The following is a 25,669-nucleotide window of genomic DNA, read 5'->3' as shown; positions in this document are numbered from 1 at the left end:
TAAAAATTCAAAAGTCAAAAAATCATTAACATAACATTAAACTTAAAGAAAAACAACATATAATTTTATGAGTAAACATGTACTATGTATGATTTTTAAATGTAAGAGAAATTTTTAATTTGAGAAGTTTTCTATTGTCATTTACTCTATGTAAATTAGGGAAAGAATAATAACTAAATTTCCATTATTCAACTTTAGGAGAAAGAATGTGTTAACTCAGAGCATATCAGATATATGCAGGAATGTAGTATATAAATCACTGTGAAACATTTTATTCTATCCATTTATTCTTTCCCTACCTACATCAAAAGATTTTATTCAATGGTTATTCAAAAATGTTTAACTTACACTTCAAACTGATTTTCAAATCAGACAAAATATTAATTAACAATTAAGAAATGCTGTAACTTACCTCTTCTATCTGATTGACCTGTTGCTGAAGCCACTTTTAAAAAAGGAACATAAAAGAAATAGTTTTAGTAAGTTAAATTTCTGCAGTGAAATAAATGGGTATGAGTGCATGTGTATGTGAATCTTCACCTATCAAATATTAGTCCTCACCCAAACATCACTTATCCTAGGGCTCAGAATGGGGCTATTGCAACATACAACTGGAACATAAACATTTTAATTATATGTGGTAGCAAGACTGGGAGTTATTTTTACTGCCTCACAACTTAGAAACCTCTTCTTCATTTACATGTATTCCTGTATTAAATTTTCATATGTTTAAACTACAATACATTGGACATACCTTAAAAAGAGATTCCAAAATCTGGAAAATAAAGTTTTAATTAAAACATTTAAAAACAAGATTCTTCACAATGTATGACAAAATAAGTCTCTTGCAATGTTCAATTATTACTAAATAAAACTATTATACTAAAATAAAACTGTGAATCTATAATGAAAAATCACAATGTTTTTATATTTACAGATAGTTTTTAGTACACCATGAATAGACAACCTAATTCTAGAAAAAAAAGAATTTTCCAATTTTCCATTTATTTGGGAGTTTCCATATTTAGGAAGCCCCAAAATAAATCATATATGTGATTAATAAATTTTCTTAATATAGGTAAAAAAAATAAAGTTTAAATTCCTCTCAGAAAAGCATTTTTTTCACATGGCAGAGAATAATGAAAAGCATTACATTTACTAACATTACCTCTTCAATATAACTTTGCTCTGCTAAAGGGCCTAAAAATCAAGACACAAAATATTATACTACTACTTGATATTTTTAATGGAAAATACAGAGAACTGGTTTGGGAGATAATGAGAGAAACCGTACAAAATCAATCACAGAGTCCAAAATATCAATGTTTACCACTTAAAAAAATCTAATGTTAAAATGACTACATTTGCCACAAAAAAACAAACCCACTCTATGACACCCAGGTAAGAGTTCTGAATTATATTATTAAAAAAAAATATTACTACATGCATTCATGCAGGAAAAAAAGTTACTTAATTGAAAAATCCGGCCAGTCCACAATTTCTCTTCCATAACACTAACTCTAGATCAACGGTACAAGAAGTGTGGTCCCACAGTTAACAGCATCAGCATCATCTAAACAACCTTATTTATTAATAAATACAAATTCTCAGGCCCCACCCCAGCTTACTAAATCAAAACTCTGGGAGTAGGACCAACAATTTGTGTTTTAACTAGCCCTCCAGTTAATTCCTTTGCATGCTAAAGTTTGAGAATCACTCTGCTAAATAGTAACAAAGCATAGGTAAAAGGAAAAAGGGCTTAGAACCTCAGGAAAATATACCAAAGCAAATTAATATCCATGTCTAAAGGAAAATATTTACATCTATATAAATATTTAGAAAGTAATGCCTACAAGGCACACTACCTCAGAATAAAGTCATTTATCCACTTTCCAGAGAGATCCCAAAGTTCTCAAAAACATCCTTTTCTATCTCAGAAGATGATGGAAAACCCTGGTATAAATCAATATATCCACTCATTGTAGTCAGAATTTTACAATTATTTAAGCCACTGAAAGCCTGGAGAATAGTGGCTTTCTCAGCTACTGGGGAGACATATCAATTATTGGTTCTGCTGAATCCAGAGCATTATTGATGATTATAAGTGGAAAATAAAAATTGATCAGAAGTGTGGAAAATCAACATTACACAAATAACACTAAGTAGAAAGAGAAAAATTCTATGAAACTGTGGAGCAATGTCTACAAAGTTTTGGGGCCTTGTGCCAAGGGGCTGGGATATGCAGCTTTCCCTGGGAGGGGCTGGCAGGGTTCATTTTTCTGCTCACCCCCTCCCTCAGCCTAGCTGGCCTGACGCTTTCTGAAGTTAGTTGTGATACTCTCCTTCTACCAAGCCAGCACCACTTGCCCTGCTCTGGTGTAGTCCTGCAGACACTTCTCACCCAACCCACTCTTCTGGGCAGGCACCCCTCCAAATCAACTCTGCCCACCACACCCCACGACCAGCCCCAGCAGAACCTCTACCCTTGCAGAACAACCCCTGCTGTAGGGATGGCGGAGCCAGTCCCACCCACCCGCAGGCCTGCTGCAGAGATAGGGCTGAGCCTCCAAGGAAGTTGCTGAGGTTTAGGCCTCCCCATGAGTGTCCCCACTCATAGAAGTCTGGCAACCATTGGTGTCAGCTGGGTTTAGGGCTGGCCATACCCACCAGCACACCTGCTGGGGCTGCAGCCCAGCCTTTGAGCCAGCCATGCCCAGATGGCCAGCCCTGCAAACCAGTGCACTGACAGTAGCTACTGCCCCTCTATGCTGACAGGAGGCTGAAGGACTGGTTCTGCCCAGCAGCATGCTGGCAGAAGTCCCTACCCAGCTACAGCAGAAGGGCACATGCAGCCCATACAGGGAACACACCTGGAGAGTCTCATTCTGGTAACCACAGCATACTATACTACTGGGAATTGGAATACCTAACTACATAAGGCTACTGATTTTAAGACCAGGAGACAGAGCTGACCTACCTAACACAAAAAAACAAAGTCTCAGTGAGTTGAGAGGATCTTCTAGTGCCACATTCCCTCTTCACAGACAGGATTCTTGACGGAACAGGGCAGTAGGGATTCACATCCATTTAATGTCTCCCAAGAGTTCTATCTGCCACTCTCCCTGCCTCTTTGCCCCACAGACATGTACCTCATGACTGAGTACTCTGATGGGGCAAGAGAGAAATGAGCCTGTGGGAAAAAGTGAAGTCCCAATGGCCAGAATCCTAACCTGAAACTAAACTACTTGATGATGTCATTGGGCTACTGCGAGGCTACTGCTTCCATACTCGCAGGCAGTAAATTATTACTGGCTGAGTCACTATATAAAGAGCTCTACCCAGTGCTCTAGGTGGAGGCAGAGACAAATGAGAATTACAGACCTGCAGACTGCTGGACCTAATTGACCTATCACTAGGAGAACAAAACTGAGTAATACACTTCTTTACCCCAAGAAGATTCCATTGTCAAACATCTATCTCACTGAATCCATAGCAAATTTGCCCAGGCTAAAACCCATTGGTGAGACAATTGGCAGAGTTCACAGGATTCATTGTAGGCCCATGGTATAATAAGGAGGTCCATTGAGAAACAGAGTGACAATGAGGTGGTGGGAACTTTGGGTTGGATGTTTTTCACAGTATTAAGAAAAGTCTACAGATGAGAAGAACATGCTCCTGAAAGAGACATGAGAAATGGCAGCATGAGAACACAAGCTGTGAAGGGCTGTGGATTCACTGAAAAATGAAATAGCCTTGATATGAAAGGAGGAAGCAAAGAATGCCAGCTACTCAGTGCTGTGGAGAAAGTTAGAAGATTTCTTTAAAAAATTAAATGGCTGTCATTATTTGCAGATGACATGATATTGTGCATACAAACCCTAAAGACTCCACTCCAAAACTACTAGAACAAATATTTGAATTCAGCAAAGTTGCAGGATACAAAATTAATACACAGAAATCTGTGGCATTCCTATACACTAATGATGAACTAGCAGGAAGAGAAATCTGGAAAATAATTACATTCACAATTGCATCAAAAAGAATAAAATACCTAGGAATAAACCTAACCAAGGAAGTGAAAGACCTACACCCAGAAAACTACAAGATGCTCTTAAGAGAAATTAAAGAGGACACTAACAAATGGAAACTCATCCCATGCTCTTGGCTAGGAAGAACTAATATTGTCAAAATAGCCATCCTGCCTAAAGCAGTCTACATAGTCAATGCAAGCCCTATCAAAATACCAACAGCATTCTTCAATGAACTGGAACAAATAGTTTCAAAATTCATATATATGGAACCACAAAAGACCCCAAATAGCCAAAGCAATCCTAAGAAGGAAGAATAAAGCAGGGGGGATCTCGCTTCCCAACTTCAAGCTCTACTATAAAGCCACAGTAATCAAGACAATTTGGTACTGGCACAAGAACAGACCCACAGACTAGTGGAACAGAATACAGACTCCAGACATTAACCCAAACATATATGGTCAATTAATATATGATAAAGGAGCCATGAACATACAATGGGGAAATGACAGCCTCTTCAACAACTGGTGTTGGCAAAACTGGACAGCTACATGTAAGAGAATGAAACTGGATTATTGTCTAACCCCATAAACAAAAGTAAATTCAAAATGGATCAAAGACCTGAATGTAAGTCATGAAACCATAAAACTCTTAGAAAAAAATATAGGCAAAAATCTTTTGGACATAAACATGAGCAAATTCATGAACATATCTCCATGGGCAAGGGAAACAAAAGCAAAAATGAACAAGTGGGACTATATCAAGCTGAAAAGTTTCTATACAGCAAAGGACACAAAAAGGCATCCTACAGTATGGGAGAATATATTAATAAATGACAGATCCAATAAAGGGTTGACATCCAAAATATATAAAGAACTCACCAACCTCAACAAACAAAAATCAAATAATCCAATTAAAAAATGTTCAGAGGAGCTGACCAGACATTTCTCCAAAGAAATTCAGATGGTCAACAGACACATGAAAAGATGCTCCACATCGCTAGTCATCAGAGAAATGCAAATTAAGACCACAATGAGATATCACCTCACACAAGTAAGGATGGCCACAGTCCAAAAGACAAACAAATGTTGGCGAGGTGTGGAGAAAGGGGAACCCTCCTACACTGCTGGTGGGAATGTAAATTAGTTCAACCATTGTGGATAGCAGTATGGAACTTCCTCAAAAAACTCAAAATAGAAATACCATTTGATCCAGGAATTCCACTCCTAGGAATTTAATCTAAGAATGCAGCAACCCAGTTTGAAAAAGACATATGCACCCCTATGTTTATCACAGCACTATTTACAATAGCCAAGAAATGGAAGCAACCTAAGTGTCTGTCAGTAGATGAATGGATAAAGAAGATGGGATGTGTATACACAATGGAATATTATCAGCCATAAGAAGAAAACAAATCCTACCATTTGCAACAACATGGATGGAGCTAGAGGCTATTATGCTCAGTGAAATAAGCCAGGTGGAGAAAGACAAGTATCAAATGATTTCACTCATCTGTGGAGTATAAGAACAAAGAAAAAAACTGAAGGAGCAAAACAGCAGCAGACTCACAGAACCCAAGAATGGATTAACAATTACAAAAGGGTTAAGGACTGGGGAGGATGGGTGGGAAAGGAGGGATAAGGGGGGGGAAGAAAGGGGGCACTATGATTAGCATGTATAATGTGGGGGGGCAAGGGAGGGCTGTACAACACAGAGAAGACAAGTAGTGATTCTACAGCATCTTACTAGGCTGATGGACAGTGACTGTAATGGGGTATGTGGGGGGGAATCAGTGATGGGGAAGTCTAGTAAACATAATGTTCCTCATGTAGTTGTAGATTAATGATACCAAAAGAAAAAAAGGAAAAGAAAAGAAAGCACCTTTAAAAAAAAAATGAAATGGTGTTGCTGCAAGGCACTGTGAAAGAGGAAGGTCATGAAGGAGAAGGACATACCCCTGCAAAAAGCACAAGAAGAAGTGCAAGAACATGAACTGTGAGGTGCAGTGGAGAAGATAAAAGATTCTTTATACAATGAGACAGCAACATGAAAGTTGCTCTGAAGGAGGCAAAGGTCATGGAGGAAAAAGATGTACTCCTGAGGGAAGAACAGGAAAAGGAAGCATGAGAATGCCAGCTGTGAGGTATTGAGGTGAAGGTAAGAGAGCTGTTGAAAACTGAGCTAGCATTGCTGCAAGGCACAGTAGAAAGGGTAAAGGGAGTAGCAGAGGAGACACTCAGGGGAGTGGAGAGAAAGGTGCCATCAGCCCCAGAGCCTGATACTCCTCTACTGAAAGCATGCTCAGTGTATGTAAAGAAAATAATGCCACAGAAACCAAAGATTCCTCTGGGAGAAATGCAGCCCCCAACCCAGGTTATGCAGCACTCTATGCTCTGCCCCTATACCCAGCCTGAGATGGTGGATTTGGGATCCTAGTTTCAGTGGAAGCCCCCTCAGAGTCAATATCAGCTTGGCTCTTGTGTCTTTGGGATATTGTGCGGGGTGGAGGGGTGGAATTGTTCTGTCTGGATCAAAGATGGAAAAGCTGGCTTCACTGAGAGTTCATCCTGCCTTGTGGCAGCAACTGCAAAATACACATCAGACCCCAGAAAATCACTACATCCATGACTGGCTTATGGCTATGCTTCATGCTGTGTGGCCCAATCAGGGTGATATACCATCTTCCCCTGCTAAATGGAAAATGTATGCTGAGCTCCAATATGTGTTACAGGAGCTAGGTGTGTAAAATGACATCTTTAGTCCAGAGAATTACGGCCCAGATGAGGAGCCTTTTACTGCAGGGATGAGAAATGTTGTGCCTCAAATGGCTCCCTAGTAACCATTCATGCCCCTCACTTACGACAGCCCATAAGGTTACCCATATGGTAGCAGACTTGGGAAAGGCTGAAACTATGAAAGCATGGAAAGAAATAAGGTCTGCTACTCAGAGAAAGAATTTAAATGGCCCCAAAGGTTACCAGGACGCAGACATGGGTTGATTTAATAGGGGCAGAAGAAGACAGAAGGAAATTTGATGGGAAGTCAAATAGAATCTTACTGGACCTGCAGCAACACCTGAAACTGGAGCAACAGTCTGGCCACTGAAGACAAAGAAGCAGAGGTTGGAGACAGACCACAAGTCCAGCCTGTGTATTTCAAGACATCCTGCTGGAGAATAAACCATCCTCACCTGAACCCATACAGGAAGATGACTGGGGGACAGATGGACTGAGGGGAAGGTTGAGGTACCTGCCCTGAGGGACCAGAGGGGAACCGAAGGCCACATGTTAAAATATACACCCATTGGTCCCCAGTGAACAAACATGTCCTGGCCCTGATAGATACAGTAGCTGAATGTTCAGTGATTTATGGCAACCCTGAGCAGTTTCCTGGGATCCCCATTATTATCGATGGATATGGGGGTAAGGCTATCAGAGTGAAAAGAGCCTGAATCCCATTTGAAATAGGGCATCTACCACCAAAGGAATATACTGTATAGATATCCTGCAGGGCTTATGGTGGCAGACTAATGCAGGTGAGTTCAGACTGAGGATATGTATGGTGAAGGAAGTTCTGAGGGGACATGCTAAAGACCTTCCAATAGCTTTGCCTGTGCCTTGGCAGATGACTAATACAAAACAATACAAATTGTCCAGAGGGCATAAAGAAATTGGAGAAACCCTGCAGGAAATGGAAAAGTTAGGTATAATAAAGCCCACCCGTAGTCCTTCCAGGTCCTCAGTGTGGCCAGTAAAAAAGCTGGATAACTCATGGCATAGGACTGTGGATTACAGAGAATTGAATAAAGTCATACCCCCTATGCATGCTGCTGTTCCCTCTATTACAAACCTGATGGGTACCCTCAGTCATGAACTATGCACATATCATTATGCTGTAGATCTTGCTAATGCCTTATTTTCCATTGACATAGAGCAGGAAAGTCAGGAACAATTTGCCTTCATGTAGAAAGGATGGAAATGGACTTTTACTGTCCTTTCACAGGGGTCCTGCACATCCCCATCATCAGTCATGGACTTGTAGCCCAGGACTTGGCACCATGGGAGAAACTGCCAATGGTGTGGCTGTACCATTATATTGATGATGTCATGCTCATGTCCAATTCTCTTTCAGATTCTGGACGGTACAGCACCTAGACTGCTGCAACATTTACAGGAGAAAGGATAGGTTGTGAACAGCACCAAGGTTCAAGGACCTGGTTTATCAGTCAAATATTTGGGGATCATTTGGTCAGATAAGCCTAAAGCTATACCAGAAGCACCCATAGATAAAGGCCTTCCCTATCCCTACAACTATGTCATTATTAAAGGAGTTTTGGGGCCTTCTAGGTTACCAGAGACTATTCATCCCACACTTGGCACAAATTCTGAAGCCCTTATACCATTTGATATGAAAGGGCATCAAGTGGGACTGGGATGAGACATGTGCATCTGCCTTTATTACAGCAAAATGGGCAGTCAAGGCCCTGCAGGCCTAGAGTGTGATAGACCCATCAAGGCCCTGTGAGCTGGATGTTCATGTGACTGAAGATGGTTACGGCTGGGGCCCCTGGCAGTAGCTTGAATTAACTCACCAACCTATTGGATTTTGATTGCAACTCTGGAAAGGTGTAGAGGTATAATACACCTTAATAGAAAAATAGTTGGCTGCCATGTATCACACCTTGCTGGCTACAGAACCCATCATTGGAATGACCCCAGTAAAGGTAATAACCATCTATCACATTTTGGGGTGGGTACAGAACTAGACCCAAAATCCATGGAGTGGTGTGGCAGACACCTACACTTGCCAAATGGGATGCATACTTAAGAGCATAGCGCCCTCTCTACTAGCCCCTTGAATAAAGAACTCCAACACTTATTGGGGACAGTGACATATACCAGTGAAGGACAGGAAGAATTTGCTTTAGAGATATTAGTAGCAAAGAGCCCTTATCAGGAGGGAAGAGCCCCTATAGCCAAAGATGCATGGTACACAGATGCTTATAGCCCTGAGCAGCCCCCAAAAGGGAGGACTGTAGCTTTCCATCCTAAGACTGAGACAATATGGATGGAGCAAGGAGAAGTGAAGAGCAGTCAATGGGCTGAGTTGCAGGCAGAGTGGCCCCCAAAGATCACATGACCACTGAAGACCCCTCCCCACTAGTTGTCTTTACTGAAAGCTGGGCCATCTTTTGAGGCTTGACTCTGTGGCTACCGACATGGTACCATGCCAAATGGATGGTTAGTCACCAACCCCTTCAGGGGCGAGACTTATGGTCTTCTGGTCAGACTAAAACAGTTACAGTACATCATGTGAGAGGCCATTTGCCACTGGCATCCCCAGGAAATAATGAAGTAGATGAACTGGCCCAGGTACATTGGCTAGAAGGAAAGCCTGCCTCTGATGGGGCCTAATGGTTAATCAATATTTGTTGCATGCAGGGAAGAAGGCAGTGTGGGCTGTAGCCTATCAATGGGGCCTGCCTTTGACCTTTGAAGAACTCAGTAGAATCTAGCAGGTGTGCACTGTGTGCTCTAAATGGGACTTTCACTGAGTCCCACAGCAACCTGGGACCATAGCTAAGGGGCTGATACTCCTCATCAAGTGGCTGAAAGACTATTTTGGGCCTTTGCCCATGTCAGAAGTGTACCAATATGCCATGACTTGTGTAGACACAGCTACTGGACTTCTGGTTGCTTTTCTTGCATGTTGTGCAAACCAGTAAATGACCAAAAGAGGCATGGAGTATCTCTTTGCAGCCTATGGCTGACCACAAGTAATGGAGAGTAATCAAGGCACCCACTTTACTGGATATGCACTACAACAGTGGTGGAACAGTGGGAATAAAATGCAAGTTTCATGTGCCATGCAATCCTACCACAGCAGGCATGATAGAGAGGTACAGTGGTTTGTTTAAATCTGGACTGAAGTCAGACACAAATAGTCTATGGGGATGGTCAGTCCAATTATGGACAGTACTACGTAGTTTGAACAAGAAACCCCAAAAGGGAACACTGAGCCCTGCACACATGCTAATGCATATTCCTGCCTCCCCTAAACAACTGCAAGTACAAACCAGGAGGAATCATTGAAACTGAGGTTTGGCCACCAGAATGATATCTTGCTGCCAGCACCAACTCTACTAAATACTGGAGACTCCATGAGTGGGCATGGCCTTGGACATTTTGACACATGGACCAGTGATGGCTGGCCCTCCTGGTACCTTGGGGACAAGGCCTGGAAGCTGGCCTCCTGTATATTCCTGGAGTAACAGGAGAGTGGCCCCCAAAGGTCACAGTAGTATATCTTGAATGGCTGGAAGATAGGAGCATCTTACCAGGGAGTTTTGTTTTATCATTATGTCCAGTGCATGCACCTCCAGTAGCACTATATACAGATCCCTCAGGAACCCCCATGGGGAGAAGGGTAAAGGTATGGTATACTAGACCTGGACAGGACCCCCTTTCTGCCACAGTCCTATCACAGGGCCACTCTCTTGCATGCATCCTAACTGATGGACAAGATTTGCCTATGTTGGTGTCATTAAAATATGTATCTCATTGCCCTTAAGGTCTTTGTGGATTGCGCACATAACCTAGCAAAAAAATTGCTACTCGTTGGTGTGCATGGAGCTCCCTATCCATACCACTACCAAGTGCGAGTCATGAATTCATCTGAGTAGAACTGGTTTTGAGTATAGCTGGAATAACCTCCTCAGCCTTAAGGATTATTTTAATTTTTGTTACCTGTATCAAAATTTTGTTGTATCATAATTTTTGTTATTATCTCTATGTTGTGTTATCCTCTGTTGCTGTTCTGGAAACTGGTTACAATATTCCAGCTTTCTTGCACAGGGACCATAACAGAAGACTAAGAGTGTGTAGATTGTGAGGTAAGAATCTTGGAGGGGTGGTTGAGGAAAACTGGAGTTCCTATGGTCAGGATTATCATATGAACCTAAACAACTTGATGCTGTAACTGGCCTGTTGCTACCGCTTCCATACCTGTAGGCAATATGCTATTATTGATTGAGTTACTCACTGAACAAAGAGTCCTGTCCAGTGGTCTGGGTGCAAAAAAAAAAGATAAAAGACCTAGGAATAAACATAGAAAACCTAAAGCTTTTTTTCTATTTGGAGAAAACAAAACACTCTTTACACTCTTTAAACACCATATTATATTTGAACAACTGTAAAGACACCTCTTCCTTGGTAAGGCTGTCTCAGCATCACCAAGATGTCAGTTCTTTCTAGATTTACTTATAATTTTAATGCAATCCATTAAGTTATGTCAATGAGCTTTCTTATGAAGCTATTTAACTTGATACTAAGGTTCATTATCAAAAACATAAACATGTAAGAATAGCCAGTATAATATTATTCAGCCATAAGAAGAAAAAAATCCTACCATTTGCAACAGCATAAATGCAGCTAGAGGGTATTACGGTCAGTGAAATAAGACAGGTAGAGAAAGACAAGTACCAAACTATTTCACTCATATGTGGAGTATAAAAACAAAGCAAAACTGAAGGAAGAAAATAGCAGCAGACTCACAGACTCCCAAGAAGGCACTAGCAGTAACCAAAGGCAAAGGGGATGGGGAGGATGGGTGGGGAGGGAGGAAGAAGGGAATTAAGGAGTATTATGAATAGCACACATAATGTAGGGGGGGCACGGGGAAGGCAGTATAACACAGAGAAGACAAGTAGTTGCTCTATATTATCTTACTATGCTGATGGACAGTGACTGCAGTGGAGTACATCAGAGAGACTTTATAATATGGGTGAATGTAGTAACCACAATGTTGCTCATGTGAAACCTCCACAAGGAAGTATATCAATGATAGCTTTATAAAAAAAAGAATAGCCAGTATATTAATTTTCAAGGGCTGCCATTACAAATTACCACAAACAGGGTGGTTTAAACCAAAAATTTCTTCACTCATAGTTCTAAGAGCCAGAACTCCAAAATCAAGGTGTCAGTAGAGCTCTGCCCCTCCAGAGGCTCTAAGGGAAATTCCATTCCTTGACTCTTCCCAGATTCTGGTGGTTTAAAACATTCTTTGGCTTATAGACATATAGCTCCAGTCTCTGCTTCTGTCTTCACATGACCTTGTCCTCTATGGCTCCTTCTCTTCTATCTCTTATAAGGATACTTGTTATTGAATTTAGGACCCACCTGGTTAATCCAAGATCATCTCACCTCAAGGTCCTTAACTTAATTAAATATGCAAAGACCTTTGTTTCCAAAGGTTCCACTCACAGGTAATCAGGATAAAGACTTAGACATATCTTTTTGGAGTCCAGAAATCAATCCACTACAGCTAACAAAACACTGAAAAGCAAGAACTGTGAGGAAAGATGAGTTGTTGTTCCTGGTAGATATTAAAACATTATAATTATTTTTATTATAATTAATTAAAACAATGTAGCATTATGAATAGGCAGATCACCCAAAAGAGTAAAAAAGAAGGTCCAAGAATAGACACAGAGGCATATAGAATTCATTAATATGATAATGATAGAATTACTGGGGCAACAAAAAGTCTTTGAAACAAACTGTTATAACTGCAAAGCTATCTGGAAAAAGATAAAATTAGTCCATTCTTCATATCATACACAAGAAAAAATTTGCATGTATATCTACCTATAAAAATATGGAACTGTAAAACTACTAGAAGAAAACATGGGTTTTCTACTAAAAATTCATACACAGTAAAACATTGATATATTTGACTACAAAACAAGGAGGAGGAGCAAGGGGAGGACAGTGACCTTGACATGACCTAAATTATCATTAAAAAATCAAGATATCAAGATAAATGATACATATGTCATAGATAAAGTTCAATATCCCTGATATACAAAAAACATTTAGAAACCAAGAAAACAATAAATGAAAATCCTTTACAAAACTGGTTAAAAGACATGGTCAATGGCTCTCCAGCATATGAAAACACTTTCAAATATACTCATAAAACTAAAATTTTGAATCACACCAATATACCATTTCTCATCCATCACACTAACAAGATTTCAAGAGTTGACACACTCAGTTGAAGAGGCTTTGGGGAAACAGGTATTATCATAAACTGCTAGTGAAAATTAAAGGTGACATGATTCCCCAATGCAGAAAAGTTTCCCCAAATCTAACAAACTCCATACATATTTACCTTTTGACACCACAATCCCCATTATAGAAATTTGCCTTGAACATACACCTCTAAAAAGATTAATATACTTATACTGCAACTTATTCATTGAAGCATTATTTGCAGTTGCAAAATACTGGAAACCACTTAAATGTTCATACAGGAGATGAGTTGAACAAACTATGATATGTACTATAAACTATGGCATACTATAAACTCTAAAGTATGGTATGTACTATGACACAAACAGATAATATACAATTGTAAAAAGAATAGAAAGATACCTACAAATTGATATGGAATGATTTCCAGGATGTAATATTAAGTGGGAAAAAAATGAAAACAAGGATATCTGATATACTAGCTTTTGATTAAGAAAGAAGGAAAAATAAAAAATATATGGAGATAAATATATATACATGTATATATGTGTATACATACGAAAGAAAAACCAAAAAAAAAGTAATGAAGTTGGTTACCTGCAAGAGGAAGGGAAAGGCCTGAGGATGTAAGGAAAAGGAATATGGAAAAGAATGATAGTTCTTTAAGTATACCCTTTTGCACTATTTTTTACTTATAAAAATAGGTTAATATTCTGCATAATCCTAAAATAAAATTAAGTCAGCAAGGATAGAAAGGGAGAACTAAAACTAAAAGCAAACTTAAACAGATGAAAATAGTAAATAAATAAAACTAATCCAAGTAACTCATACATACCGAATTTAACATATACCTTATCCTCAATCTTTGACAAGAGTGCTGTCAGGGGGTGAGGGTAGAGTTTTGCAAACAAATCATGAAATATTTTTTATATATTTGTTTTTATAGTGGTATGGGTAAAGAAATTCTTAAACAATGTTAGAATTATTACAGGATTGACCAAAAATATAAATGAGTTGATGTTGAGTTAGGATTCTCACTATGGAAGAAAGAATATACATATATGAAATGGAGGAAGACAAGAACAAGCCCTGAGGTAAGAGATTGGAATTAAAGGTGTTCTATGAGAACTCTGGATTTCTAAATATGTCTGTGTATGTGTATATGCATGCATATGTAAGCAGGAATACGTGTGTGTGAAATATATGCAGATGTATATGTGTATGGGTACATACTTTAATACATTTCCTAGTTCTGCCTGCTGAATGAGCATAGAAGCAAAGACACTCCAGGATCAACAGGCACAATTAAGTATCAGATCTTGATTTCCAATAATATTTCCCATTAAAAAGAAACAAGGCTTCATCAGCAAGATGACAAATAAGCCCAAATTCTCCTTCTCCAATAAAAACAGTATTTAACATAAAATGAACCAAGTGCTTCTATAAGAAATCCAGAAACCAATTAAAAGGGTCTCATACCTCAGGCAAGGGCAAAGCCAGCCATATTGAAGCCTAGTAGGAAAAATTTTGATTTTTTAACATTAACTCACCAGAGCCCCTCCTTACCCCCATACTGCAGTACAGTGGGGAGGGAATCCCCAACTCTTGTCTGCCCCTTGGGGATGGAAAGGAGTAGAACACACATCCAACATGCTGACTTTTGGAGCAGGGGTTTGGGTTGAGGGGTGAGAAAGACTGCCCAAGAGACTGGTTTCTCTCTTGACTCTATCCAAGTACTGACAGGAAAAGGGTGCCAGGTTGAGGATCTCTGAGAACAAACCACAAACCATGCTCCAGAATCTATAGTACCATAGACACACACTAGGTGGAACTCCACTACTGTGATTTACTACAGTACCAGAGAGGCTGTAGTATTACTGGAAGACACCAGGGGATGCCTTGGTAGGAACCTACAAACTTCTTTTAATAGATTATATGCACAAATCCAGAGGGAAGTCCTATCCAAAAATGGTTTGAGGTTTGAGGGATCTCTAGAACCCAGGAAGACTGAATAAAGAAAGTCCTTTTGCAGAAAATCAGAACACAAAGTGTGGGAGAATTGGTTGATTCTCCACATGCCAAAACCCAACAACAAAATAACAAGATAGTAAAAGGAACCATGACACATGACATCAAAAAAAAAAACCTCAAAAGAGAGGATTAAAGATGGCGGCATGAGAGGTGAGACAGAGGCTTCCTCCTAAAACTGCATATAATACAAAAACATAATTAATATGACTAATCCTGTAGGAGCAACAGGAAAAAGGGCTGCACCAAACTGCGCGCACCTGGAGAAAAGAATAAACCTCACGGAACAGGGTAATGTACCAAAGCCATGGCCCAGCTGGATCAAAGCCCTTCCCCCACCCCACCTCACTGGCGGGAGGAAGAGAAATGGAGTGGAGAGGGAGTGGAGGCCCGGGACTGCTGAATATCTAACTCCAGAGACCTGCTCTGGGAGCACAAATCTACATTTCATGGTGCTTTCATAGTACTCTTGTGATTAGGGGGTTGGAAAGCTAAGACAGGCAGAATACCTGTAGAGACTGAGATTCCAGCCACTTGCGGAAAGCGGGGATCCATATCCGGCTGCTCTGGGACAAAACAAAGGTGGTCAATCTGAGAGACTTCCTAACAGCAAGAGGGCTGCTAAAGGGGAAAGGATTGCACAGAGCTTACTGCTCAGGAGAAAGGACAGGTAGACAAAATTGTCCAGATGCACTCTGCCTGGCAGGTTAGGAACTTTCTCAATCTTCAGGTGCTCCAGCTCCCTGGATGGCTACACAGCTCAAAGGACCCCCTCTGTGATATGCAGCTTACTACGCCTTTCTCCCAGCCAGCCCCACCTGGCTCACAAACCGGCAAACCCTACCCTGGCATTAGGCCAGCCATAGGGAAGCCCAGTCTACAGCAACCACAAACACAAAGCATAGAGGCTTATACCTGTGTGCTCGGCCAACTGGTTCAGGAAGTGGAGGCAGGCATAGCAGCCAGGAAGCAGGAAACAGCTCTTTCCTACCCCCAGGCACCATTACTGCTCCCTTGCAACCTCCCAACATTGCTTCAGGGACAGAGCATCTCCTGAGGGGAGAGCTTCTTGGCACTAGAGGGTGCAATATACAAATATGAAACACCGAAGAAACCTGGTTCAAAGTAAAATTATGAATACAACACTGGAGAAAGATTCAAATGAAATCAACCTCATGAATCTTCCTGAAAGGGATTTCAAAGTAAAAATCATTAACATGCTCATGGAGGTACAGAAAAATATTCAAGAACTCAGGAATGAATCCTGGTCAGAGATCCAATCATTGAAGAGCACAATGGAGGGTATTAAAAGCAGATTACTTATGGTGGAAGAGACAATAAGTGAAAAAGAAATTAGAGAAGAGGAATACAAAGAAGCTGAGGCACAGAGAGAAAAAAGAATGTCTAGGAATGAAATAATTTGAGAGAACTGTGTGATCAATCCAGAAGGAACAATATTCACATTATAGGGATACCAGAAGAAGAAGAGAGAGAAAAATGGATAGAAAGTGTCTTTGAGGAGGTAGTTGCTGAAAACTTCCCCAATCTGCAGAAGGAGATAGTCTCTCAGGCCATGGAGGTCCACAGATCTCCCAACACAAGGGACGAAAGGAGGACAACACCAAGACATATAGTGATTAAAATGGCAAAGATCAAGGATAAGGACAGACTATTAAAAGCAGCAAGACAGAGAAATAAGATCACATACAAAGGAAAGCCCATCAGGCTATCATCAGACTTCTCAGCAGAAACCTTACAGGCCAGAAAGGAGGGCATGACATATTTAATGCAATGAAGCAGAAGGGACTCAAAATGAGAATACTTTACCTGGCAAGATTATCATTTAAATTTGAAGGAGTGATTAAACAATTTCCAGATAAGCAAAAGCTGAGACAATTTACCTCCCACAAACCATCTCTACAGTGTATTTTGGAGGGACTGCTATAGATGGAAGTGTTCCTAAGGTTTAATAGCTGTCATCAGAGGTTATAAAGCCACAGTAAAGAAAGTAGAACAGTTAATTACTAAGCAAACACAAAATTAAATCAACTATCCCCAAAGTCAGTCAAGGGATAAACAAAGAGTACAGAATATGAAACCTAATATATAAAGAATGGAGGAGGAAGAAAAAGGAGGAGAAGAAAAGAACCTTTAGATTGTATTTGTAATAGCATATTAAGTGAGTTAAGTTAGACTCTTAGATAGTAAGGAAGTTAACCTTGAACCTCTGGTAACAATGAATCTAAAGCCTGCAATGGCAATAAGTACATACCTATCGATAATTACCCTAAATGTAAATGGACTGAATGCACCAAATGACATAGAGTCACTGAATGGATAAAAAACAAGACCCATATATATATGCTGCCTACAAAGACTCACTTTAAACCCAAAGACATACACAGAATAAAAGTGAAGGGATGGAAAAAGATATTTCATGCAACTAATAGGGAGAAAAAAGCAGGAGTTGAAGTACTTGTATCAGACAAAATAGACTTCAAAACAAAGAAAGTCACAAGCGATAAAGAAAGACATTACATAATTATTAAGGGGTCAATCCAACAAGAAGATATAATGATTATAAATATCTATGCACCCAACATAGGAGCACCTACATGTGTAAAACAAATACTAACAGTATTAGAAGGGGAAACAGAGTGCAATGCATTCATTTTAGGATACTTCATATGGTGATAAAAGGGTCAATTTACCAGTGATATATATAAGATATATATAAGAGATATAATTATAAATACATATGACCTAACATTAGACCACCCAAATATATGAAGCAACACTGACAACTCAAAGGAGAAATAGACAGCAACACAATAACAGCAAGAGATTTCAATACCACCACATTCAGTTATGGATAGAACAATCAGGCAGAATCTCAATAAGGAATCAGAGGACTTAAATAATACTATAAACTAGAAATAACAAAAATACACAGAACATTCCACCCAACAACAGGAAAACACATATTATTCTCAAGCACCCAAGGAACATTTTCTAAGACAAAGTGTAAGGACACAAAATAACTCTTAATGAATTTAAGAAGATAAAAATCATAGAAATCACCTTCTTGAACACAATGGAATAAAACTAGAAATCATATAACAGGAAAATCCAATGTAAAGATTAAACAGTATGCTCTTAAACAACCTGTCAAAGAAAAAAATCACAAAGGAATTCAGAAAATATCTGGATACAGATGAAAACAATAATACAAAACAGTAAAACTTATGGGATTTAGCAAAAGCAGTAATATGAGGAAGTTATAATGGTAAATGTTTATATTTTTAAAAAGATCTCAAACCAACAACCTTATCTTACACCTGAAGAACAATTTTAAAAAAGAACAAATAACCCAAAGTTAGAAGGAAGGAAATAATAAATACTAGAGCAGAAATAAATGAAACAAATGTTAGAAAAAAACAACTACAAAACCAAGTGTTGTTTTTGAAAAAATTAACAAAAGTGGCAAACTCTGGCCTGATTAAGAAAAAAGAAAAGACTCAAACAGCTAAAATCAGAAGTGAAAGAGGAGGTATTACAATGATTTCTACTGAAAGACAAAAGATCATAAAAGATTACTATGAACAGTTACATGACAAAATATTGGATAACCTGGAAAAAATGGATAATTTCCTAGGATCATAGAACCTACAAAGGCCAAACCATGAAAAAATAAGAAATCTGAAGAGACCTATAATTAGTAAGGAGATTGAAGCAGTAAGCAATAATCTCCCAACAAAGAAAATTCCAGAACCAGTTGGCTTCACTAGAGAATTCTATCAAACATTTTAAAAAGAATTAATCATTCTCAAATTTTTCCAAAGAATCAAAGAGTAGCGAACACTCCCAAACCTGTTCCATGGGGCAAGCATTTCCCTGATACCAAAACCAGACAAACAGATATGAAAATGACAGATCAATATCTGATTAATAGTAATGAAAAATACTAGCAAACAGAACTCAAAGGCATATTAAAAGGAACATACAGCATAACCAGTAGGATTTACACCTGGAACATAAGGATGCTTCAATATATGTAATAGAATGTAACAATGTAATACACCATATTAAAAAAATGAAGGACAAAAGTCACATGATAATTTCAACAGTTGCAGAAAACATATTTGATAAAATTCTACACTCTATAGTGTTAAAAACATTTAATAAACTAAGAATAGGTGAAAATATAAATCCATACATGAACAAGCCACAATAAACATTACATTCAGTGGGGAAGACTGATAGCTTTTCCTCTAAGATCAAGAACAAGGCTAGTCTGCTCACTCTTGCCACCGCTATTCTATGTGGTACTGGAAGTTCTAGATAGAGCAATTAGAAAAGAAAAAAATAATGTATACAACCGGTACAAAAAAAAAAACAAGCAAAATTATCTCTTGTTTGCAAATGACATGAACTTGTAATGTAGAAAACCCTAAAGATTCCACACACAAAAATTAGAACTAATAAATTCAACAAAGTGGCAGGCAACAAAATAAACTTTCAAAAATCAGTTACATTCCTTTATGTTAATAATGACCAATCCAAGAAGAAAATTAAGAAAACAATCCTGTTTACTAGAGAATCAAAAAGATAAAAATGTTTAGGAGTAAGTATAACCAATAAGATGAAAGATTTGTACATAGAAAACTATAAAACACTGCTAAAAGAAATCAAAGAAGCTAGAAGTAAAACTAAAAAAATCACAGAAAAACAGCCCATACTCAAGGATTGGAAAATTTAATATTGCTAAAATGTTCCTATGATTCAAAGCAATCTACAGACTCAATGCAATCCCTATCAAAGTTCCAGTGTTATTTTTTATAAAAATACAAAAAAAATACTAAAATTCATACGGAATTTTAAGGGACCCCAAGGAGCCAAAACAGTCTTGCAAAAGAAAAACAAATTTGGAGGTCCCAAACATCCTGATTTCAAAATAAACTACAGAGCAACAGCAATTAAGAAAGTGCCATGCTGGCATAATAATACATACATATGTACACCTAAAACTAATACAGTGTTATATGTCAATTATATCTCAATTTTGAAAAATAATATAAAGATAGATATATAGACTAATGGAACAGAATTGACATCCCAGAAATAAAACCCTACATATATATGGCAAAATGAATTTCAACCAGGGTATTAAGAAAACACAATGGGGAAAGAACAATTTCTTCAATAAACTGGGCTGGGAAAACTGGATATGCACATGTAAAAGAATAAAGTTGGATCCTTCTTTTACAGCATGTACAAAAACTAATTCAGAATGTATTCATGACTAAATACAAGATCTAAACCTCTTAACCTCCTAGAAGAAAACAAGATGAAAAGTTTCAGGACATTGGATTTGTTAGACAGGACATCAAAAGTACTGGCTTGAATAAAGCAAAAATAAACAAGTGGGACCACACCAAACTAAAAAGTTACTGTACAGCAAACAGTCAACAAAATGAAAAGGCAATCTATGAAAAGAGAATATTTGCAAGACATACATAAATATGCAACATAAGCAACCAATACAAAATAAATAAGCAATATAAGCAACTAATAAAATGTAACAGAAAAAAAAGGCAAATACTTGACTAAAAATTGGGCAAAGGACCTGAATAGACATTTTCCCAAAAAAGACATACAATAGCCAACAAGTACATGAACAGGTGTTCAACATCACTAATCAGCAGGGAAATGGAAATCAAAACCACAATGAAACATTACCACATACCTGTTAGAATAGCTATCATCAAAAAGAAAAGAAAACAAATGTTTGCAAGGATATGGAGAAAAGGGAACACTTGTATACTGTTGGTGGGAAGGTAAATTGGTACAATAACTATAGAGGTTCCTCAAAAATTTTAAAATAAAACTACCATATGAGCTAGCAATCTATTTCTGGGTATATATCCAAAGGAAACAAAATTAGTGTATCAAAGAGGTATCTGTATTCCCATGTTCTCTGTAGCATTATTCACAGTAGCTAAAATATGGAAACTTCAGTATTCACTGATAGGTGAAAGGATAAAGAAATTGTGATACATATGTTTGATTATTCAGCCATAAAAAGGAATGTCCTGCCATTTGTGACAACATGGATGAATCTGGAAGACATTATGCTAAGTGAAATAACACAGACATATATTGCATGTTTTGTTACATGTGGATCTTAAAAAAGAAAAATGCCAAATTCATAGTAACAGAAAGCAGAATGTTGGTTTCCAGGGACTAGGAGAAGGCAGTCATTGGGAATTATTGTTTAATGCATACGAAGAGTTCTGAGATGGTTGTTGTACAGCCAACATCTGGTGATGATGGCTGCACAACAATTTAAATATACACTTAAAAAATGGTTAAGATAGTTAGTTTTATGGTATGTGTATTTATTACAATAAAAAAGTTGGAAGAAAAGAATACATCAATGTAAATAAAATGTGAGTGTGTGTATATACTTTCTTCACAGCAAAACACTAGAAAATAAATTGTAAAATGTTATTGGTGCTTATATATTAGATTTAGATTACAGGTAATTTGTTTTCCTATGTGCTTTTCTCACTTTTTCAAATGTTTCACAATAATACTTTTATATTCAGATAAAATGAAATAAATGTTATTTTTTGAAATTCAAAAAAATGCATTACCAAATAGTATGTACAATATTATGTCATTTTTAAAAAATAATATATATAAGCTATGGAAAAGCAGGAAGGCAAAAAAAATATGTTAACAATAATTGGTTATCTCAAGGGAAATAAGATTGTGGTGATTTTATTTTCTTTTTGCATGACTATTTTTTAAACTTTCATGAACTAGATACTTTAATATATACTTAGAAAAAACACAGTACAATATGAATACTACATATGAAAATACTAATACCTAGTTGACACTGTACTTAATATTCACAGGTCTTAATGCCTATGCCTTTAATAACTCCTTAAAACATTGTATCTAGACTAATATTGCTGAATGGATTATCACATTCAAGTTCAAATAACCAATAAAAAAATATTTTTTTACTAAAATTGTTGGTAACAATTAATTGTAATTATTAATAATTTTATCAATATAATTAATGTTTATGTTTTATTAATGCAATTGATATAGTTAATATTTCTAATTAATTATTAATTTATTACTAGCATTACTGATTACTAATAATTAAAAATATTAATATATCAGGTAACATTTTATAGTTGGCAGTTTAGCAGAATACGTACATTATGTTCCTCCTTAACTGCTTCTTCTAACCGAGCTGCAAATTGTGAACAACATATCAAGAATGAATTCAGATCATCCCCAGCCTTTTGAAAACAATAACAAAACAAAGTAATTTTGTAACTTTAACTGTTTCAGAATCCATATGCATATCCCTCTATATTTCAGCATATTTAAATGCTTTTAAAAATATTTTTGTGTGGGTAATTCATGTCCCTTCAAACATGTAAGACAAGAAACAATGCTCCAAATGCTTCACTAGCAAATTCTCCCAGAAAAAAACATGGAAGAAAGTATATTGTGGGGAATGCTCATTAGTAACATATACCCAGTTATGTCTCACTGTCATTCTCCTCTACACTGTTGCAGAAAATCAAGAATCCAAGAATTAGACTCCTGAAATGTATGGGTGACCAAAAACAGATGGCTATTTAGTGTACCTAATAATTGTCTCTTTGTGTTAGAAAATGAATGCTAATTATGGCTTCTGATTATAAGTATACTTGTCAAGAGCTACAGTTTTTCATGCTCACTTAATGGACAATAGAAAATTATGAGGAAAAAAACAGTTATAGATTAAAATGTCAGTGACTGAATCTCTTCTAGTAGAGCAGTGATCTTTTTAATCAAACACTTGACCCATGATAAACAAATCTCAGATGCTTATATACAGTTAGGATTGTCATGGAACATTCTCCATGAGGAGTATGTTCACTCAGCATTACATTTTAAGCACATTAATATACTTTTTTTGCCATGTAAAGACCTGAAATCATATAGGAGAGAGGGAATAAAATTGAAGTAGTCATTCAGAAGAGTGGGAAAATGCATGTACCAGAGTTACTAATGACAATATAAAGTGAAACCATTAGTGTACTTGCGAATTTCTTCTACCCACACTCAGGTACCACAAATACAGAGATGATGGAGATTGATATGATCAGGGCTGCAGATCAACAAAATAAGACCAATAAAGCAGGACAGAGCAAGGGAGTTAAGTACAATGCCGGGGAGCGATAATAATAATGGACCATGAAAACTGAGCTAGGTAAGAATGCCAGGAGGAATTAGGACAATAAAAGACAGTAGGACCCAAGGATTGGAGCTCCCAATGGAATCAAAAGACTTTTGTTGACAGAATATTAGAAAAGCTAGAAGACAGTGGCCAGAGATTTGGATAACTGAAATTTAAATAATGGGAAAATTACAGTTATCAGTAACAACAAGGAGTAGAGGATATTATCTTGTCAGCTAGTGGTTGAGGTAGAAGACATGAACACTGGAGGAAAGAAATTCTGTGAACAGAGATGCAGATTATGGAAAGATCGTCCACATGCATATTGAAACAATAAAAAATTATGACAACAGTAGTGTTGTGAGACAAGTAGAATATCATTATAATAGAGGCTACTAGCTGCCTACCTTATATTGATTTTTAACTTCCTTACTAAAAGGACCTCAAATTTCTTCCAGATGGCAATGTACATAGCTAATAATAAGTTTCCCAGACTCCCTTACCAATAAGGGTAGCTATGTACCAATCAGGCCAAAGAGAAAAAAACAAGCTGTTGGGCAGAAATTCTGAAAAAATCCTTAAAAGGGGGCAGAAATGCCACTTATGATTAGGATGTAAAAAAAAATGGAAGTCCTTCACTTCAGTATTAACATCCCATAAAGAAAAAATGCATAAAATGAAATAATTATCATACTTTTCTTTGCAGATTATGAAAGGAGAGAACACAAGGGAAATCTAATAGCTTGAATTGCACAGAAGAACTCTATGTTGACGAGCAAGGAACCAAGGACATATCCATACCTGATGGGGGAGCACTAGACAGACAACAGTACTTGTTCTACTGTGCACAGTCACAAGACAGACCTGCCATTCATAAACAGAATTCAGAGGATGAATAAAAATCAGATGAGCGCTTAACAGCCATTCAGACTAGCAGATTAACTGGAATAAGGAAGAGCTCCTGAAGCAAGTCACTCAACCCACCCATTTTTCTCCCATCAAACTCAATTTGCCATAACGTGGCTGAAAAAGAGGCCAAAATACCTCCATTTTGGAATGGCCAAAATTAGAAAGACTGGCAATACCAATTTTGGAAAGGATATGGGAACACTGGAACTCATACAAAGATGGTAAGAACACAACACAACATGGTCCTGCCATGTTTAGCAATTGCTCATAAAGTTAAACATATTTTCAGTTATTATATATATATATATATATATATATATATATATATATATATAACCCACCAATCATATTCCTAAGTAATTATCACACAAAGACATATAAAAATGTTCATAGAAGTTTCATTCAAAATAGCCAAAATGGCTATAGGATCCAACAACCCATACAATCAAATACTCTTTACAATAAAATGAGCAAACTACTGATACACAGAACAACATGGATGAATCTCAAAAATATTATGATGGTGGAGTGGAAGCTAGATGAAAAAAACTACATTCTGTATGATTTTATTCATATGAAACTCTAGAAAAAGCAAAACTATAGTGATAGATCAGTGGTTGTCTGGGGCCAGGGTAAGAGAATAGAACTGACTGCAAAGGGGTTACAAGAGAGATTTTTCGGACAAAGATAATGCTTTGTAGTTTCACTGTGGGGGCAAATACATAACTATAAAAAAGCGCAGTGTGGATAAAATTGCAATATTTCCAGGATATCTTGCCTGGCTCCAGTTCATCTCCATATCAATAGGTGTTTATAAGGGGTAGAGAGAAGTAGTCCATCTCCATATCCACAAGTAATTACAAGGGTCAGTGAGGTACAGTGGAGTTTTTTACTCTGCTGCACAAGCCAGGTCGAAAAGGATACAGGACAGCTGCTTCTAAGGAATAAATGTTTCTTAAGCTTTATTTCTCCCTTTGACTGACTTCAGTTTCAGAGGTATTTTGCCCCAGGATTTCACCTCCCCAGTGTTACAAGAGCTAAAAAGAAATCTCTCATGCTGCATGTGTTTGTGGTAATTGTATTTTACAGCTCTGGCAGAGATGAACCAAAATGTACACCAAAAGTATTTAAAATTGAAGTCCAAATTACTGCCAGCAAAAATACTGGAAAAATTAAATCAGCCCCTCAGGGGAAGCAGCAATAGGTGAGATTGCAGATTAGACAAATCAAACAATAATTTAGCCTAATTAAATGCAGATATCAGTTTCTAATCAACTCATTCTTAGAGAAATGAGAATTATTAGTCTATCAAACCAAATGTGAGAAAAGAAAGGGCAAGAATTATTTAGAAAACAAAACATTATACTGCAGTTTCCAATGTTCTTCTAAATGTAATGCTTGAGACCTAATTTAAAAATTACAGA

At 37.5% G+C, this 25,669-nt stretch overlaps 1 protein-coding gene across 1 annotated transcript in view; it reads right to left on the bottom strand.

Moving 5' to 3' along the window:
- CCDC7 (coiled-coil domain containing 7) overlaps positions 1-25,669 on the bottom strand; it is a 136,872-nt gene that overhangs the window by 96,224 nt on the left and 14,979 nt on the right. Inside the window, exons 3-5 of the mRNA XM_036912293.2 lie at positions 22,324-22,407; positions 755-775; positions 413-445 (exon numbers count right to left, since the gene is read on the bottom strand). Coding sequence (XP_036768188.2) covers positions 413-445; positions 755-775; positions 22,324-22,407 — 138 coding nt within the window. The remainder of the gene's footprint in view (positions 1-412; positions 446-754; positions 776-22,323; positions 22,408-25,669) is intronic.

The sequence above is a fragment of the Manis pentadactyla genome, chromosome 3 (genome assembly GCF_030020395.1).
Source record: "Manis pentadactyla isolate mManPen7 chromosome 3, mManPen7.hap1, whole genome shotgun sequence".
Taxonomy (NCBI): domain Eukaryota; kingdom Metazoa; phylum Chordata; class Mammalia; order Pholidota; family Manidae; genus Manis; species Manis pentadactyla.
The sequence above is the reverse complement of the archived record's forward strand: the minus strand, read 5'-3'. Positions and strand labels throughout refer to the sequence as shown.